Source organism: Cimex lectularius, unplaced genomic scaffold (assembly GCF_000648675.2).
Source record: "Cimex lectularius strain Harlan isolate CLEC.00 unplaced genomic scaffold, Clec_2.1 scaffold152, whole genome shotgun sequence".
In the NCBI taxonomy this organism is placed as follows: Eukaryota; Metazoa; Arthropoda; class Insecta; order Hemiptera; family Cimicidae; genus Cimex; species Cimex lectularius.
Genome location: NW_019392749.1, coordinates 174239 through 193732, shown reverse-complemented (window position 1 = coordinate 193732; position 19494 = coordinate 174239). Strand labels below are relative to the sequence as shown.

The window sequence follows — 19494 nt, the reverse complement described above, 5'->3', positions numbered from 1 at the left end:
TAACATGGCTGTCTATAAATATAACTAATGTATATTTAAAATGTATTGAAAAAACCTATTTATATTTTATCTTGATTAAAGAAATTATTATTCTCCTTACTGAATAAGTGACTACACAAATTAAGCTAATGTGAAGATAAACAAGGAATTTCATTATGGACATGTCGATGAGACAATTATTTAAAAAAAAAAAATAAAATAAAATAAAAAAATTCAAAACTGTTAGAGAAAATTGTTTGCAAATCAACACCAATAAAGCTTCTAAAATTCATTGTACCTGCCTACACCTAGTATATATAGCTGCATCTTATTACAATTACTCAAAAAAAAAAAAAAAAAAAAATTAACAACATTGACAGACATCAGCTACTGTCATATATGTATAAGCAAATTTGCAAAAACTTTATCAATACTCGTGAAATGACTTCAAATCAGAAGTGAAGTAATTTTTTAAAAAGAAATAATATTATTATGCTATAATCCTGAAACAATACCAATTGTTTCAATTTTTACAAATACCATTATGCCAGTATACTTAGACATATCACTGAAGGTACAATGTAAAATTACTCATTAATTAGTAATACAAGTTTTTGTTTTGTTTTTAAAAATGCCTTTTAATTGCAGAATAATTTATGGCACATATCAACCTACATGTAAACCTTAAAGAGTAAAATTGAAATTTAATTATTCTAAGTTTTTACATTTAAATGGAAGAATAAAAAATTCTTTCATCAAGAGTAATCTGTTTATTTTTTTTTTTCTAGTTTATTTGTATTATAACCAACTTAGGAGAACGTAAAAAGATCAAACCTTAGCCATATTAAAAAAAAAACTTTTCTAAAATATTTCTAGTTTCTTTATGTAAAGAAATTAAAAATCAAACTTTCTTTAGTTTCATGTTTCCACTGAAGAAGTAATCAGTTAAACAGTACTGATTTAAAATACCTTATAATATTTTTTTTAACAATTAGTGCAATTATATTTGATTATAACTATTTATTACAATTTCCTTTATAATTGTTTTATTTTAAAATAAAAATGAAAACGTTTTGACGATATTAATAAAAACACACGGTTTTCTTGGTTAAAGAGATTCAACATAGTGAACTAAAGAAATCTTATCAAAGCCGTCTTCTATAGTAATTGTACCTAGAACAAAGCCCATAAAATTATTTATGGCGTTACGGTACTTTAAAAAAAACCTACCTATCATACCTGTCGCTGTCAAGCCAATCTTGGTATTTGTACCACCATTGCTCCCACTTGATGTAGTCCTGAAGAGTCAAATCCCTGAGGTAACCGTGCTCTTTATAATAGGTGTAACGCACTCTCACATCATCCCATGATCCGAGATCAGTAAGCGAAGATAAACTTCTGCAAAAGTTGTTCTTATAATATATAACCAAAGACAAGATTTTCATGCAGTAAAACCCTTCAAAATGGATAAGGTGAAGTTCAATGAGGACACCTATTGGCCCTGAATCCTTTTGTGGCTTACTAAGTTGCCAAAAACGAGGATCCATTAGACCAGGGGTCGGCAACCTTTTTTGTACGGCGGGCCATTTTCAAAATAAAATTTTTTATGCGGGCCGCACATTCAAATGTAACTTAAATAGTGCTTTTATATCATATACGAGTATAAATATTATTATGGGGAGTGGGGATTAAACTTGTGCAGTAAAATAGGTTTCCCTCTATGCTTCTGTTAGTACACATTTTTGTCACCGGCCACATTTCGGCACGCTCACGCTCTAAGATTGTTGATTTTTCCTAAAATTATATTGGGCTTTGGCGGGCCGCGCAAAAAGTTGCAAAGGGCCGCAGGTTGCCGACCCCTGCATTAGACAATGGATTAATAATAAGTCCCCTGCTCAATGGGAATATAGATGCAACAAAACTATAATGTTTTTTTTTGAACTCACGGAGGATATAGTGGAGATGGTGGGTTGTCCATTTCGACAGTAAGCCTGTCACGGTCAGCAGTGATTCTCAAGTTGCGAAGCTCCAGATCTCTATCTACAGACCATTGTGCCATTCGGCCAAAACGCTCGGAAAGGCTGATTCGAGGCCCATTGGCGACTACTCCTACAGCACTCACACTCTCCCTGCTGCTTGAGTCTGAGTCAGATTCCACTTTAATGTAGTGAGACCGATTAACCTGTATAAAAGGTAAAGTAAATAAAATGTTATTCTTACTGTAGAAAAAAAAAAAGAGAAAGAGAAATCAATAAGAAAAGTAACTGACCTTTAATACAGATTTATCGGGAATCATTTTGCGCCTATTCCTTGCTAATTTACCAATTCTAGATCTCTGGGCTGAAAAAGATCTTGACCTGCAAATTATTAGTATTTATGTTAGTAATTAATAAATTTTTCATGTTACATAATGCTTCTGTACTCTTTTTACAAGCCACTATTGAACTAATAAGCCAGTATTTATAATAAGTTAATATCTATTTTTTGAAATAATGGCTCATTTTTCTTAACAGGTAAAGTCAGCAACAAATTTACAAAATCATGTCTTTACACTAATTTTGTTTGAAAATCACAACAGAATACTCCAAAATGTATATTATGACATGGCATTTTATTTGGTAGGCAAATAAGCAAACAAGTGCTTTTAAATACCTTGAACGAACAGCAGGTCGATTCTTCAATCTTTCATGACGATTTCTCTCAAGAGAATTTTTATCTCTAGATTTTGGCCTCTTTGTATCCCTTTCGTCCCTTTCATTTGAACCTTTTCTCTTTGGAGAACAAACGGAGCATGATTCATTGGAACAGCTGCTGCTTGTATCAGAAGAACAACTTTCTGAACGACACTATAATGGAAAAAATAAATAAATACATACTCATAATAATAAATGTTTCAATTAAACATTGTTTTGACTTTTACTAGCCTTAGATCTAGGAGAAGGAGGTCGTTTAGGAGGAGTTCTTGGAATGGGAGATCTTCTACGCCCCCTGGGTGATCTTGACCGTTCAGGACTCCTCATTGACCCTCTTGAATCCCTTCTTGAAGAATGTGCTCTTGAACTTTTGACATTTCTGTCAACAGATTCCCTTCTTGGAGAACGGTGTGGCGATTTTGGTCTTGTATCAATGCGCGGAGAGTCTCGAGTATCTCTTGGTGATCTACCACTAGAATATGAAAGGCGGCCTCGCTCTCGATGTCTCGGAGACCAGTTTCTTTCCTGGGGTGACCTCGCTCTCGAGTCTCTTCTCGGTGACCTAGGCCTATGCCTGGGTGACAGCCGACTTTTGACAATTGATTTGCCTGATGAAACTGATCTGGATCTTGATTTTGACTTTGATAACGAATCAGTGCCTGATTGTGATCTAGAAGTCCTTTTCTCCCCATGATATAATTCTTTGTAACCACTATGTCTCCATCTACAATAAATATTGTTTTTAAATTAATAACGTTATAAAATTTTTAAAAACCTGAACATATCCAATAATGTTTCTTTGCCTATTTGTATTGTATTCTTATCATATGTTTTAGTGCATCTTATAAGTTTAATAAAAATTTAGATGAGAAGCAAAAAGTGCTTAGGGGTAGTGAGTTCGTGGATTAAGTTTAATGTTTTATTGCTGTGAATGGTGTGAAATATGTTTAACCAACAAGATCTAGGATAGTAATCACGCTGTATATGAACAAATATTGACTTTGTAGGTTACACAACAATGTTTTACATCATACATGAAATATTAATTTATGAATATGTTTTCAACATATACAAAAATCGTACCTGTTAGGATCTTTTTCTTCGGCCTCGAGTAGCTTTTTATTCCAATAAGTACTTTGACTGCCGCTTCTCTGACTCCTCGCCTTTTTCATAACACTGTCAATTTCTCTTTCTCTGTGCCTCGGGGATCCTACGAAAATATTCTTTAACTCAAATCAAAAGGGAAATTCACAACAAAATACCTTTGCCTCGTCCATTTCTGTTCTGGTAAGAATCCATTCGAAGTCGTGATTTTGGTGATCTGTCTCGGGTGGATTTCCTTGATGACATCTTTTCTGCACAGAACAAATGATTTTTTTTTTTTTTTTGCATCGTATATATTCTGACTTTTAATTACCTTGGAAAGAGATACTTTTGTATGCAGAAATTGTATGTACTTAAAAAGGCCAATGGGCGAATCCAACAAGCTAAGAATTATAAATATTTTACTTACAGATTCAAACCTTAATTTTATATACATATATATGTACATATACTCCCTCCCCCCCAAAAAAAAAATCATTGTAAACACAGAAACACATAAAACGTTTCTTACATTATAGATTCCGCATGTTTATATTTACATGTTAAGTTAAAAAATTGATGTTTATATGTGACAAAATATAAGCCACTAAGTTTTTAACTTGATCGCGTTTTAAATTGGTGCATTTATTCCATGAAAACAATTTTTCATAATTTCAAATTTTTTAGAAATAAGTCTGACCCGACAGAAGCACTCAAAAATCGGTGCATTTTTTCAATAAAAACACAATTTACATTATTTAAATTTTTTTTCAGATAAGGAAAGCAGTTTAACGTCGTACAAGGACTCAAAAATTGGTGTATTTTTCTACCAATATTTACAAATTTTTTCACACAAGGGAAGCCGTCAGTTCAACCCTGTAGAAGGGTCTCGAAAATTTCATCATAGAAACCAGGAGCAATATTTAAAGAGAAAAAAAAGCAAGTAACTTTTTAAAACTCTTCCAAAACAATTAGTGCAAATTGAAGGATTAAACAATACTTTCGTTGTACAGAATTTTCAACGTTTTTTATTTTTACTTATGATTAAATTTATTTTATTAAAATGTTACTTGCTTGTTGTTTCCCTGTTGTAACAATCTGAAATAATTTGATAGTCTTGCTTGGCCACTAGAGTGACTTTCATTAAAAACTGGTGTATCCAATAATCTTGTGTGGTAGTATATGTACATAAATATGTATATAACATATAACAACTGTTAATTAAATTAAGAATTAAAATTAGAAAAACCATAAATTATAACAATTGGTGTGTTTTAAAAATGAACATAAGAATTTGATTGATAGAAGTTGTACGAACTCAAGTTTTGCAATAAAACACATAAAAGTAAGTGTATTGAATTTATTTAGCCATTTTCTATAAAATAAATAATAAATTTTGTATTAAGACAACTTATATCCTTTGTACTCTATAAAGTCAATAAATTAAAAAAAAAAAGAAAAAAAAAGTGGATGAAAATATAGTCTGGTAGAAGTATATCATTTTATAGAAAAGCTTTCAGTGAATATACCACAATTATTGGGATTTTCAAACTTTAATTAATACAATTTATCATTTGGTAAGAAAATAATTACATAAAGATAGTCTTTTCTACTAATATTGGAACCTGAATTTTTATAAAAGGCAAAATATTTTCTAAATTAAAATACATAATAAATTTAATTATTGTGTTTGTTTAATCATGAATGATGATGATATAAACATAGCAAGCTAGGCATTAAAATAATTTGCATGTTTAACCATCCTTTCATTTTCCTTTTTTCCTTTTATTATAAAACTGTATAATATATTCAATGGAATATGATTGAGGAAACACACATCATGGCTTTCTTTTTGTAGATTCTCTAAAATTTTAAGGCCATACTGTATTTATTTTCTTCCACATAAATGGAAAGTTGTATGTGAACTGTTGTTACAAGTTTATAAGACAAAACTAAAATAATTATAAATGAAAACAAGAGCATACCTCATCTGCTGCATATTTCTGGTTACCTTCGCGATAATTCAAAGCAAGAAGCGAACAGCAGTTACGCAAACGGTGAATCTCAACAAATAGGAGAAATGATAAACCATATGAGATTCACCTAAAAACTGCTTGACCGATTACGATTGTTATACGACCGTTATCGCGGTGATGCCAAAAACGAGTTCGATTTTTTTAAAGATAGAATAATACGTTAATTTTTTAGAAATATCCACGTCACGGCGGAAACTTCGATCGTACCGTACCCGGACACGCGAATACTCGAAACGGTTGAATAACGAATGTCGGTTTCACGTACTCTTCCTCAGCCATTAATCCCGTTGAAAATGAACGAGACAACAGTTAACTTTCGCTTTTTTAAATTTTTTTATTTGTTCTTCACGAACATTTCGCGGCGATAAAAAAACTTACATTCACACACGCTTCGCCTCGCCGAAACAAAACAAATGTCGATTCTCTTCTTTCTTCAATAAATAAAAACGCCTCTCTTTTTTCTTGAATTAATCTGTAAAAATAGAGAAATGCATTGCTTTCTTTGTAGATGTAAAAATCACAAATTTTTAAACAAAATATATGATGTTCATGTTTGCCAAATTGTTTTTGCTCTTACTGCATAAAAAAGTAATTTTTTTTATTTACTAGTCATAATTAGGATACGTATGGTAATCATAATAAGGGGTATAAATGGGTATTATCTAATACTCAACTCCGACTTTCCACATTCACAAAGCTTATGCGGGTGAACCCTGTTAATCGATTAGACAGAAAGAGGGGAACGAAAGAACAGGAGCTGGACCTGTCACCTCCTAAGCCCTACACCCTATACCTTACCCCTCTTCCTACCCCAATCGCAATCCTAATCTCTTATAATCCAGCCCCAATCTAAGGTATTATGCGACCCATGCCAATGGATGGATGGTACAAGAGTAACTGAACCAATAATGGAGCCTCACGGGTACCAGGTAAGTACCTCAAGTAATTAACCTTAAACCGGAGAGAGGGCTCCTCCGGTGTGGACCTTTAGTTCCCTCATACTAATGGGAATCACATGGATAAACCAAAAGAAAACACAAAATACTGGGGAAACCTGCAAAGGAAGTCCCCAAAAACCAACTTATGGAAATTTAAATGACTCCGAACCCTCTTCCCTTAAACCAAGAAATGGAGGATAATCTCCTCACATCACCTTCTGATGATGTGGGGGTCATCAGGAAAAATCAAACCAGAAGACAAAATCACTCAAATGGAGGTGACGGAGAAGATTGAATTACACCTCAAACTCCCCCAAAAAATCTCAGGGCTCAGGGGTATAAAATGTCAATTGAACGAGCTAAACAAAAGGCGAAGCCAATCCTAAAAAGAATGAAGGAAGGGAAACAAAATCAGCATCAAGGCCGACCATAAAACCAGGGCCAATACCAAAGGGACAGGTCACTGGGTAGCACCATATCATGAAGTTGAAATGCTCCTAGGATGTCCCAAAATAAAGCAAACTTGAGGGAAACGATATGGAACAAACCATCTCCCTTACAAATTGGGTTGGGAGAGCAATAAGACATATCAGCAAGCCCTCAAAACCATAAAAATGGCCGTGGTGTTGGAGGAATACCCGGAGAAAAAGTTAACAGCCAATCAGGGCAGGGCCATCCTAGCTGAGGGTAGGAGCTGCAAAAACTCCAAAGGACCTTTGTTCAACTATTCAACAAATGTCAAGCTGTGACTTTCATGTGTGAGTCAACCAGTAGGGATGAGAACGTTACCGGCACTTGTGCTTGCTGGTCACCTGCCTGGGTGGATGAGTTGATTGAGTATGAAGGGGTTCGGGTGGTTCCCAATTATTTATTATCTTCATTTCTTGACACCTACGCCTACTTAATCAACTAGGCTGAAAGAGGCCTAAAGTTTCTTTTTTATTTTCTGACTAATTAAGTGATGATAGGCAAATCAAACAGAAGAAATCTCACATAAAAAGCAATAACTATTGGGGTGGTTAGGGTCAATTTTTATAAATCCTAAGGTTTGCACAAGAAATTTAACATATAAGGAACAAAGACACTGTGTTTGAGGGTATGGGAGCATTTAAAACACACCTTTCCGCAGCGGTTTTGACTGAAGCTTTTATCGAGAGAATAACCGAATCAGTGTGTCGTCCCATAGTAGCATTGTAGCAGTACATACGTCTGTCGGTTTTGAAACCTGTTTTTTGAGTTGGGTAGTGGTTTATACGATCCTACAATTCAGTTTTGAAAATGTCTAGTGTTCAGTAGTCGCACTATGGACGACTCTCTGGCTCAGTTTCTTGAGAACCATCTGTGGTTGTTTAATGATATTTTCCTGAGGAAAGAACTCATGAATGTAGGGCATTTTTCAAAGATGCGGTCATTTCTAGTAGTTCATCTAACACAAAGCATCCGTTAGGGCTACCGCAACTAAGCATTTTTGATCAATCCTTTTTTATGACCCCGCTTTCTTTTTTTTTTAGACCGGCAACGATTACGATCCAACTAGCTTCATTGTCGGACATCTCACATTTTCAAAAACGACCTGAGTTAGCACAAGAACCTGAACGTACATGTAAAAAAGCGAAATTGTCTGACCGTGTGCGGGCCTTGTCATTAGTATTATACGACGCATTTTCAAAAAAAAAAAAAAAAATGATCCACTTAAGCAGAATAAATCGAATAAATATATTTTAATACCTTCTTTTATCCTAGCCGACTCGCCCTCGGGTAAGAAACTTCTCGGCTCACGAACAGCGTTATCTTGACAAACTGCTCGGCCTTTACATATCCCGGCTAAGGGAGAAACAATTTTCAAGAATTGATCTCACAACTGTTGAGAATGTTTTTAAATTAATACAACACAACGAAGAGATTAAGCGTTTCCTTGAATGGGTCGAATTTTAAATATTACAAATCAAATTGCCATCTCTTCACTTTATGAAACTGAAAAGAAATGCTTAATGGAAATTGTTAAGTTGCGTTCAGGTCTGAATCGAAACCTTAAATGGTCAATCTAACATCGATTACAAACTACTTCTACTGGGTCGTTTTTATAATAACTTCATATTTTTATTCAATATAAATTTAAGAACCTAAAAAAAAACAAAAATTATACTCGGCAAAAATAAAATAATCATTTTACGCCAATAGTTGTATAAATGTTAAAAAATCTAACGTTAAATCGATTATCATATATTTTTCTTGGTATTACTTGAAGACTAAATCTGACATAGCCAAAATAGAGTCCAACTATTTGTTTATTTAAATTGTGAATTGTATACCCTAAAAACATGTGATTTTTCAGATTCAAAACGCAAAATTATATTCATAGTACACAAGTAATAGAAGAAAAAACTAATTTACCTATTAATAGTTTTTATTAGTAAATATTTTTCTCTGTTTATTTAGAATTACCCTTAAAAAACGTGTATGTGCGCTTATTAATATGACAATACATGTTTATATTTAAAACTTTAAAAGAAATTTTGAGTAACGGAGAGTTTTTGGTACGAAAAGAAATGTTTTCACATTGAGTAGATTGAAAAAAGCAGAAATACTTTCATTTTCGTACATTTTTGTTCATAAGATCATTTAATAATAAGATGTCGCTGAAAAGAAGATAGTCTAATCCCTGTGTTCAAAGTATTTTTATTATTATATTTTTCATTGCAGGAAGAGGCTGATGTAGGAGGATGTGTGGTTAGTAGGTTTGTGGACTTTTTTAAAGAGAAAATGCAAGGGATATTTTCATAAGAGAAGATATTGAGTGGTGATTTTCAACTTTTAACCAACAATTATAACAAACAAGGTCAAAATATATCACAATGCACAGCAGAACAGGATGATCAGTACTTTCATCCAAAATGACCACTCAGAAGATGCAAATGACCTACAAAGAAACAATAATCTATATTTGAAGAACGAGTATAGAATAAAGATGTGATGAAGGAGAATCTGATTCGATGTTAAGTGTAAACAGGATGAATAGAATGAAAATGTATTTAAAAACACAGGACAGAGAATCTAGAAGAATAATAAGCCTAAAAGGATGGTGCTTTATACTTCAACCAATTAAAAATATTTTATTTGAACTAACTCCTTTCAATTGCCAGCAAATAATTAATGGTGGCAGATTATTAAGTAATTTAGTCGATTGGTATCGGCCTGGGAGTTAGTCGATGCTAAAATAGTGCTTGGTACCGCCGAAAGTTATCGATACTTTAACTTGTATCTTTGTTATCGAAACATTGCTAATTGTGTTGGGTTTGTTTTAGTTTTAAAGGACGAGTCAATTCAGCCACTGATAAAAAAATAAATTTCCATTTTTGCCTGTATTTCCAATAATCGGTATTTTATTAATCACTTGTTTGTATCTGCTGTCCATGTTAAATTCATACAGAAATCTGATCCTTAAAGTGAGAAATTTGGCAAAAACTTTTCTTATCTACATTTATGGTTATCAGTGTGGAAAAGATAGACGTTTTAATTAATAGTTTGAATATTTTGGCATTTACCTATTGTGTGCGTTCTCGACGTTTGGGACTGGTTGGAAATGACCGACCCTCGGACGAAGGCATAACGCTTTGTAAATGACTTGGGTCAAACACAAATTATCAGGTACACGATTAATTTCAGATTGTTAACCGACGATGGTTAATTATTTTGATTCTGTTTCCTGATTGTTTTTTTTTTGTCGAAGAATGCTGGAAGATGGGCTGTGTTACGAGCAAACACGATATAAATGACTTGCATCCAAACATATTTCAAGTAAGTTTTTTTTTGACAGTATGCTATCTCTCACTGTTGAATTCTATGGCATTCTCATTAAAAGCAACAATTATAATAAAAATGAGAACTTCATAACATGTATTGAGTAATTGGCACATTTTACGTTATGGGATCAGTTTCCTTCGATTGCAGTCAATAATCTGTGTTATAATTGCTCCATTATTTAAAGAATTTAAACAATTTAATTCAAGCATTTTAACAATATGAATCACTCTGAGAAGTATTTACAAGAAACAACAGCTTTATTCATATTTGGGCGTTTATCTCAACTTGTATTATATATTGTTAGATTTCAACACAAACATGCCACTACACAGACCTAGAAGATGATGAAATGAGACTAAGGGACCAAAACAGCAAGAGATGGACAGAGCATCTGAAATGATTGGAAATGATCAGCTACTTTGTTATTTCCAATCATTCTGATCTGTTAGATGCATATCACCAAGTATAGCTGTGTTTGTAGGGTTCTTTAAAACTTAAAATCTTATTTTACTTGTAAATGGAGAAAAGCCAAAATTTGTCTGGCAGTTCAAAACAACTAGGGATGGACAGAGCAAAATGATTGGAAATGACCAGCTACTTTGTTATTTCCAATCATTCTCATCTGTTAGATGCATATCACCAAGTAAGGCTGTGTTTATAGGGTTCTTAAAAACTTAAAATCTTATGTTACTTGACATGGTTGTCTGGCAGTTCAAAACAACTAGGGATGGACATACGAAAATTATTGGAAATGACCAATCTATCTTGTATAAGACAAGCTTAATTTGGCAAATACAGAGGTATCATACTAACCCACTTTTAAAGTTGTAGAAATAGCAAAATTAGTTTGACATACAAAAACAATGAGGATGGACAGACTAAAATAATCAAAAATGACTATCTACATTGTTTTATATATGCATATTTCCTTTAATAGAGGCCTGTCTGCCTCTACTTGCTGTTTTGGACTGTCAGACACATTTTATGTTATTTTGCTTGAAAATTGAGAAATGCCAAATTTGCCTGACAATACAAAACAACTAGGGATGGACAGACCAAAATGATCGGAAATGACCAAGCTGTATTGTATAATGTATGTAGTTTGATCTTTCCTATCATTCTTTTACTTTGTCTTTACTGATTTGATCCATCAGAAGCATCTTGCCATCTACAGTTGTGTTTGTGAAGTCCCTAAAAACTTGTTATGATATTTTATTTTTTCACCAGAGCAACTTATAACTAATAACTCAGACTTAATTTGACAAAGACACCGACAGACAATTATATCATACAAAACCACTATTGAAGTTGGAGAATTTTTGGCACACAGACAGACACATCTCAACGTCTTACATTATTTTACTTAAAAATTGAGAAATACCAAATTTGTCTGACAGTCCAAAATAGCTAGGGCTGGACAGACTAAAATGATTAAACGCATTAAATAGTTTGGTCATTTCCGATCATTCCTTCTGCCTGTGTATGCTGTTTTTGTCTGACAGATTCATCTTACTATTTTCAGTTGGGTTTAAGGAGTACAAATTTGTATGGTATTTTCCTGTTTTTCAGAGCAAATTATAACTAATAAATCAGTCTTAATTTGACAAAGTCACCGACAGACAATTATATCATACAAACCCACTGTTGAAGATGGAGAATTGCCAAAATATATCTGGGCAGACCAAAACAGCAAGGATAGACAGACAGACCAAAATAATATAAAATTACCAGTTACATTGTATGCTTTCATTCATTTTGGTCTGTCTGGCTCTCCTTTCTGTTTTGTTCTGTCACTATCTTCATTTGGGTTTGTGGAGTCGTAAACACATTACATTATTTTATTTCTGACTGGAGCAATCAATGACAAAAACTCAAAACTTAATTTTTTCAAAGATGCAAACAACAAACATTTCACCAAAAACTAATGGTGAAATGCCAAATTTGTCTTCACAATAAGTTAATCAGGAACTACTAAAATACATGTGATTTTGCTCCAGAGAAGTACAGAGTGCATATATTGAAACCAAAAATCTTCAAGCTCTAAAAAGGTTTAAATAAATTTACAAAAAATTTTTTTTTGTGACAAATTTACTTGAAAATAGGTAATTTGTAATTTTATGTGCCCAAAGTGACTTAATCACTTGCTAATCCAATCTATTCATTCTACTAAGAAACTAATCTGTGGTTTTTTATTGTTATAAACAGTTATTTGGAATTTATCTGGACTGAATAAATAAGTAAACAACTATTAAGTTTTCTGTACAAATTGGCGACTTTAGTAACTTCCTTGTCTTTTTGTTACATATTTCTTCACTTTGGTCATTTTTGATCTAGTATATCACAGCTAATTAATAATCAATTGATTTATTTATTGATAAATCATTTTTTCTTTTTGTATGTATATGTTGAAAATTTTTTTTATAGCTATGATAAAAGATCTTAACCTCACAAAATGCCTGTAAATACAAGGAATATTCCTTTAATGATTCCTTTAAAGTTGTGGTTCTTGCCTGTCCTCCTTGTGGGCAGTGCAGGCCGGTTTATCCAACTGGGGGATGCTGCTCACGTGTGGGCTCCTCTTTTCCTTCTTGTAAAGATAACAGAACAGTAGTTGACACCTAGCCTAAATAACCCTTTGGTTGAAAGAAAAAAAAAGATCGTTAGCAAAGGGATGTCTCCTTGTGCAGACCACAACGAACATCAGTTTGAAAATAAAAAAATAAAATTTGATTTTTTTTGTTTGTTTGAAAAAAGCCCATTTGTAAGTATGTCCTGCATTCGAACCTGGGGCCTTCACCTTACAGTGGTGAGCGCTGTGTCAACACCCAAACTGTTGCGGCCACCGATGCCCTAAGATGTTATTGTGTTACTGTTGAAAATTAAAAAAAAAAAATTATTTTACTGTTTTCTGGAATTTATTTTGAAAATTCCTAGCTATTTTTGTAAGGCAACACAAGTCCATAACTTTTCCTTGTTTTATGTAAAAAGGAAAATTTTTGAAATGTCCGCAATCAATTCCCACGATTGTATTGATAAACTAAAGAATTTGTAGGTAAGACACTATGACCTAAGCTTGTTTGTTTATTTGATACAGCACATTCCTATAGTCTATCTTCTATTTTTAACTTTACAATCATTTAACTTATTTACATTTTCAAGGTGAGTAATGTCGACGATGTCGGAAATCGCTTGAGCTCAGGACAGCTTGAAGTCAATGACACAGAACTTGTTTTTTACCAAAGAGGAAAGACACCCGTGAGATGGCCTTTACGTTCCCTCAGAAGGTATGGGTATGATAATCAAGTTTTTAGCTTCGAAGCGGGGCGGAGGTGTCCAACTGGATCAGGCATTTATTCCTTCAGCTGTCGTAGGGCAGAACTTCTTTTCAATTTTGTCCAGGCCAATGTACAGGTATGTTGATTATCAATCTTAGTTTAGAGTATTAATATTAATTTTTTGTTTTTGTTTAAGTTACAAGTACCATCTAGGAAATTTCTGTTTTGTTTTATACAAAAAATGATGAAATTATTTAAATCTTCAATTCTTGTTGTGAGTGATTGTTCAAATTGGATAGATTTAAGAAGAGTTCACTATTTATGAACTAGTAGATATTTTTGAATAAAAAAACCATTGATATTTGTTTCAATGTCATGTATGTGTGTTTAACACCATTGTGATTTCATAATACAAAATCGTATCTATCTATCATTTTGAAAAGTGATGAGGACTGATGTGGCGAACTTGCAGTTCAGCCTGGTCTTCTTCCTGCTTGCCTTATTATCTGTCTGAAAAGACCAACCACTGAAAATTGTAAAATGTCAAAAACAAGTATGACAAAGCCAGTAAAAAAATATGTATATAGACCTTGATGATCGGGGAAGGTCTAGAAAAGATATGTGAAATGATTTTCTATCCTTTTTCGTCTGGGTCCAATTAAAATTACCTGAAGGAAGATTCAAATAATAATGATCCTTAGTATTAGGACGAACACTGACATAAGAATTTTTGTGAAGTCTTTCAATTTCAATTTTGGTTGATATAAAATTATAAACTGAAGTTATATAAATGCTTCCTTCTTGAGTGTCACCTTAGATTGGATATTTTTGAATGCTATGTTATAATAGCTTGGTGTATACAATGGGTCATAAACAAAATTCTACTGGATTTTCATTTAAGATACTAAAATACCTCATATCGTTATTATCCTGTTGTTTTAACTTTATTTTTCATAATGTATAATTGACATATATAATTATAAGCTAATTTATGGCTGTGCCAGTTTGATGATAAAACGTTAAATTTAAAAAAGATTTTTGTGATGTTATTTATTTGCAGTTAAGAAATAATGAGGATACTGTCTCTCGTGAGGTAGGTACACCGACGCCTGTACAAACAAGGCCCACTTCTGGTACGCACTGGGAGCCAACTTCCAACACTGAAACCATTGTTTCGAACGCAACTGTAACTACAAACAGTCTGGTTTCTGTTAGGCAGAGTAGTCTTCCGAGATTGTCTTTCTACAATAATCCTTCACGGTTGAATAGTGTTGGATCTAGCAACGGTTGCGTTTCACCTTCCCCTCCTCTAAGCACTAACAATAATTATACCAATGAGTTTTTCCCAACTGAGGAGAATGTAACTGAAATGCTTTACATGAATATTAACCTTGGTGGGGCTCCGCCTAGTGAAGAGACACCCATTTACGTCAATCTCACACCAGGTTCCATTGAACCGATGAACACGGTTACAAATGCTTTAACTACAAACAGAAATGTTAATTACATTGTTTTGGATTTGGATAATTCAACTGAAAAACAAAATCCACCACCAGATTCTCCGAATCGCCCATCAGAGGGTTATGTAACAATAGATTTTGATAAAACGGTGGCCCTCTCTCATTCAGTACATCCTACTTTTGAAAATGAAGGTTCAAGAAAAACCAGGCACAATTCCACTATTAACGAACTTGTTTCCTCGAGTAGACAGGCTGCCTCACTTTCAGACTGAAAACACATTGAGACAATAACATTTTTTTATTTCGCAGTCTTTGTGTACAAAAGTAGAAAGTTTATTGGCTAAAATGTTCAACACCAAACTTCAATTCTGGCCTACAACTTGTAATGTTTATTATATTTTGTTAATATGAGAAATGTTAGTTCAGAAGTCATTCCAAGGTAAAAAACACCATTATCCAGGCTTTTATTCTTAAAAATAATATTCTGATTAACAGTCAACACTAAAAAATGTAAATAAGTACTTGTAAATTATTTTTAATAATATAATGTTAAGTTAAATTAAGCAAAACATATAGTGATGAATATGTTTTTTAATATATTTCGGAGTGAATATGAATACAGGAATGTGAAACTATCTATTCCTGAATGGCCAAATTTCAACAATGTACTGACCGATTCAGTATTAATGTTTCAGGAATTTACATTATTTATGATAGTATCTAGTTAATGCTCAATTTATAAAAAAAATTATATACAAAACAAAATATACAGTTACACTAATATTAGCCTTTACACACTAATAAATGTTTTTTAAAGAAACTAGTGGGGAAAGTTTACCAAAATATTTATTAGTTACCTTTGCTCATCGTTGTAACAAGTTCTCCTATTGTTTAACACCTTTTTTTATTTGTTAAAAAGCTTGTTTTGCTTTAACAATTGACTTGGTATTTAAAATACAATGCACAGAAAATAAAGGGAAAAACAAAGTGACTGTTCATAATTACTCTATTTAAACCGTGTTATTATGATGTACAGTTAAGACTGAAGTCACCAAACCAAATGGAAAAGATTTCTAGAAAAATAAATTAAACTTAGACTTGTAAAAAGAAAACAAGGTTTTCAAAAAATATTTATGTAAACATACGTGTTAATTGTATTTGCTTAGTCAACAAGATTGATTTCACATAAAATTTATCGTTAAATTGTTCTTATAATTTATAAATTTAATTGATTGTGCATATAAATATTAAGATATTCTCTATTTTTGATTTTTTAAATCATTAATTTATTGTTGTAAATATTTATAATTTTACTTAAAATTAAATCAGAAATCTGTATATATAACTGTTCACATCAAAGTATTGTCAACTATTGCAAGTATTAAAATGTATATTTTCACAGTAAAAAAAAGTCCTGAAAGCAGGGGTTTTCAATACAAAAATTAAAGTTACATATTATATATTTCTTACATACTTAATAATTAATTTTATCATCGGTTAAAAAATGTTATATAAATGGTTGCCTTTTTTGATCTAATAAATTTAGTAAATATAATTTTAAAATAATTAACACCAATAATTTAATAAATAAACTTTCACTGATTTGAAATTGACGAAATAAACATTTAAACTTCTGTTTGCCTTGAAGTTAAATAAATGCATTGAAACTTCCCTATAACAGACACTCTTAAGGAATGAATTATTGTCCATTATACAGAGGTTTCCCCTCTTGGGATAAGAGTGGAAAAAATATTTAGTATTATAAGATGAGCCACAATGGGGATTACAAGAGATCGGCACCTTTGAAACACCAAGGCCTTTTCTATGACCACAGGGTTTTTGAAATTCACTGAATTACTCTGTTCATAAGAGCAAAGTTATGTTTCCTTGGAAGCTTTTCCTCCTTGACAAAGCTCATTTTTAGCTTGTTCCTTTAGTCCACTAATGATCTTAAAAAAATCTTATGCTTTATTTTAAATTTTTCGAGCTAACATGAAGATACTTTAAAAACAGTTTGTCCTAAATGGTTTGCATCTGCTAAGCCCTTTTCTCAGAAAAGTGGACCAGAAAGTGGTATTTAACAAGCCTGAGCATATCAAAACCATTCCAATTTGTCCTGGTCTATGGCTAAATGTAGGAAAAAATTTAGAAAAAAATTCTCTAAAAGATCATTTGCCTTGGGTCTTTCTGATGGAAAACTTCGCAGCAAGTTTTTCACTTTCTCTCACTTTTTTATAAGTGTCTAACACTGAAGAAGTATATAAACATATTTGCAAAATGGTATGACCAAAATCTAGGAATATTGAGAAAATATTGGTAACAAAACTCATAAGGAAAATGGTGTTTCTCAGAAGTTCATTTTTTGGAGGATGTTTTCCGCTGTTAAGAGAGGTTTAGAGTCAGTGTAAAAGAAAAAGCTGGCTACGTCCATTACTGGGAGTGTCTGCTTTATACAACAATTTAATGCAAGAAACTAATGGGAAAATGCCGAGAAATCAGAATTTGTCTGTCCAAGGAAAATGTTTTTAAAGGTGTCCATGAAAGTTCCACTGTACTTTATTCATGCTATGAATCATTGTATGCATATGCATTTGAATTCTTATTTCACTTTAGAACCTATACAATTGGTATAGTACAGGAATAAGTAGTACATTTAAAAAATTTTTAATTGACAATTCGAATTGTAAAAGTTGATAAAAGTTAGTTTTCTCATACTGTAAGTTTTGTAAGGAGTTGAGATGAGTTCATTAAGTGTCTTGTATAATACAGTAGTGGTTTGATTCCCTTTTGTGTTTTCTGCGATGAATCTCTAATTGAATTGGGTCTGATGCCTTCATGACAACCTGCAGATATTTGCACATAAAAGTGCTGATGCTTTAGGGATTTTATATTTTTATTTATTATCTCTAATTATACCGAATGTTGGTTCATAATTTGTCTTAAGTTATGCAAATAATTAAACATGTACCACCATGCCACTGCATATGTGCCAACTTTCCTAAGTTTTATTAATTAACTTTCGATTCCATATATACGTCATTTATTTAAAATCTATAATAAACTGTGAAAGCGAAAAAAAAATCTTTTTATTGTAAATTGTATTTAAATGTTATCAAGTGGTGTATTTTTAAAAATCTTTAATTGATAAATTTGTGGTCGTTTAATTGTTATGATTATAATACTAGTGTGTGTTATCCTATTTAGTTATGTGTATACTTTGGCTAAACATGTTATATGTGTGGTAAAAATTATGCCCTTGTATACACTCTTCTTTTACATTGTTTCGTAGTAACGACTTAGGTGATGTAGCAGTGATATTAACAGTTAAAAAATGGATTTTTATTTTTATTTTTCAAAAGATCTGATCTAATGAAAGAATAACTTGTCATAAAGTATAACAAAAGCTTACAGGATCATTTTTTACTCTTATAGAATTGTGTATGTATTTTTAAAAAAATTATATAAGTACAGTTTGTGTACATCTAGTTCCTAATAATTTTCCCACCTTTTTGATTTGTTTGTTCAGACATTGATTACATCAGTTTTAATTTTAAAAAAGTGCTTTTATTTTTATATTGCTAGAGTAGTAGCCAAAGGTAGATATAGTTAGCATAAAGTTGTTTAAAACAATTTTTACTACTGTAAATAGTAAATTATTAGGAAAGAAAAAAAGGACATTTCGTAACAAGAAAATAACTGGAATTAATTTCAATAGATTAAGTGTACACTGTGATATTAATTGCTGTAAACACATTGTATAAGTAAAGAGCAAGAAGTTGCAATGTTGATTTTAAAAGTTTGCTGTTCTGCTTTCTTGCTCTGATGTGTGGTTTAACTATAAAATCAGAATGTAATTTTTTTACTTTGCAAGACTTTTATTTTGTTCAAATAAAATTTGAATATGTGATTTAATTATTTGATTTGTATACACCTTTTGGGGCAATGAGAATGCCCCACTGCTGCCGTGCAAATCCTGAATCTTCACCCAATATCTTTATCTAGGGAGACTTTAGAGCCACAATTCATAGGCTAATGCAGGGACAGCCTTCAATAGCCTACTTGCATAACAAAGAGCAGCAAAGTTTAGGGGAGGAGCTTAAGGCATGATGTTATCAGTTCCGAGTCGATTGTGGGAACAATGGCGTGACAATTCCGGGCATGCATTTCCTTAAATTCACATTTGACAAAAAATTTCAAATAGGCTTTGGGTAATATGCCACTGTCTT

The 19494-nt window shown here is 32.2% G+C and overlaps 2 protein-coding genes across 8 annotated transcripts; one reads left to right on the top strand and one right to left on the bottom strand.

Annotated features, from left to right (window-relative positions):
- Positions 1-313: 313 nt before the first annotated feature.
- LOC106672645 (serine/arginine repetitive matrix protein 2) lies at positions 314-8765 on the bottom strand. 7 transcript variants are annotated; one of them, XM_024227217.1, is made up of 11 exons: positions 8458-8765; positions 5741-6263; positions 4090-4159; positions 3935-4022; positions 3756-3882; positions 2904-3396; positions 2632-2825; positions 2249-2336; positions 1926-2161; positions 1210-1377; positions 314-1152 (listed from the first exon to the last, which is right to left on the bottom strand). In XM_024227217.1, the coding sequence occupies exons 2-11, from the start codon at positions 5752-5754 to the stop codon at positions 1125-1127; spliced, it is 1506 nt and encodes a 501-aa protein (XP_024082985.1). In that variant the 5' UTR covers positions 5755-6263; positions 8458-8765; the 3' UTR covers positions 314-1124. The 7 variants fall into 7 exon arrangements, with proteins under 7 accessions (XP_024082985.1, XP_024082986.1, XP_014259713.1 ...); XM_024227218.1 differs by having other exon boundaries at positions 1219-1377; XM_014404227.2 differs by having other exon boundaries at positions 3935-4027; positions 8458-8763.
- Positions 8766-9998: 1233 nt separating this feature from the next.
- LOC106672630 (docking protein 3) lies at positions 9999-16523 on the top strand. Its single transcript, XM_014404204.2, has 4 exons — positions 9999-10377; positions 10460-10527; positions 13693-13944; positions 14869-16523. Exons 1-4 carry the CDS (start codon positions 10350-10352, stop codon positions 15538-15540), a joined length of 1020 nt encoding a protein of 339 aa, XP_014259690.1. The 5' UTR covers positions 9999-10349; the 3' UTR covers positions 15541-16523.
- Positions 16524-19494: the final 2971 nt, after the last annotated feature.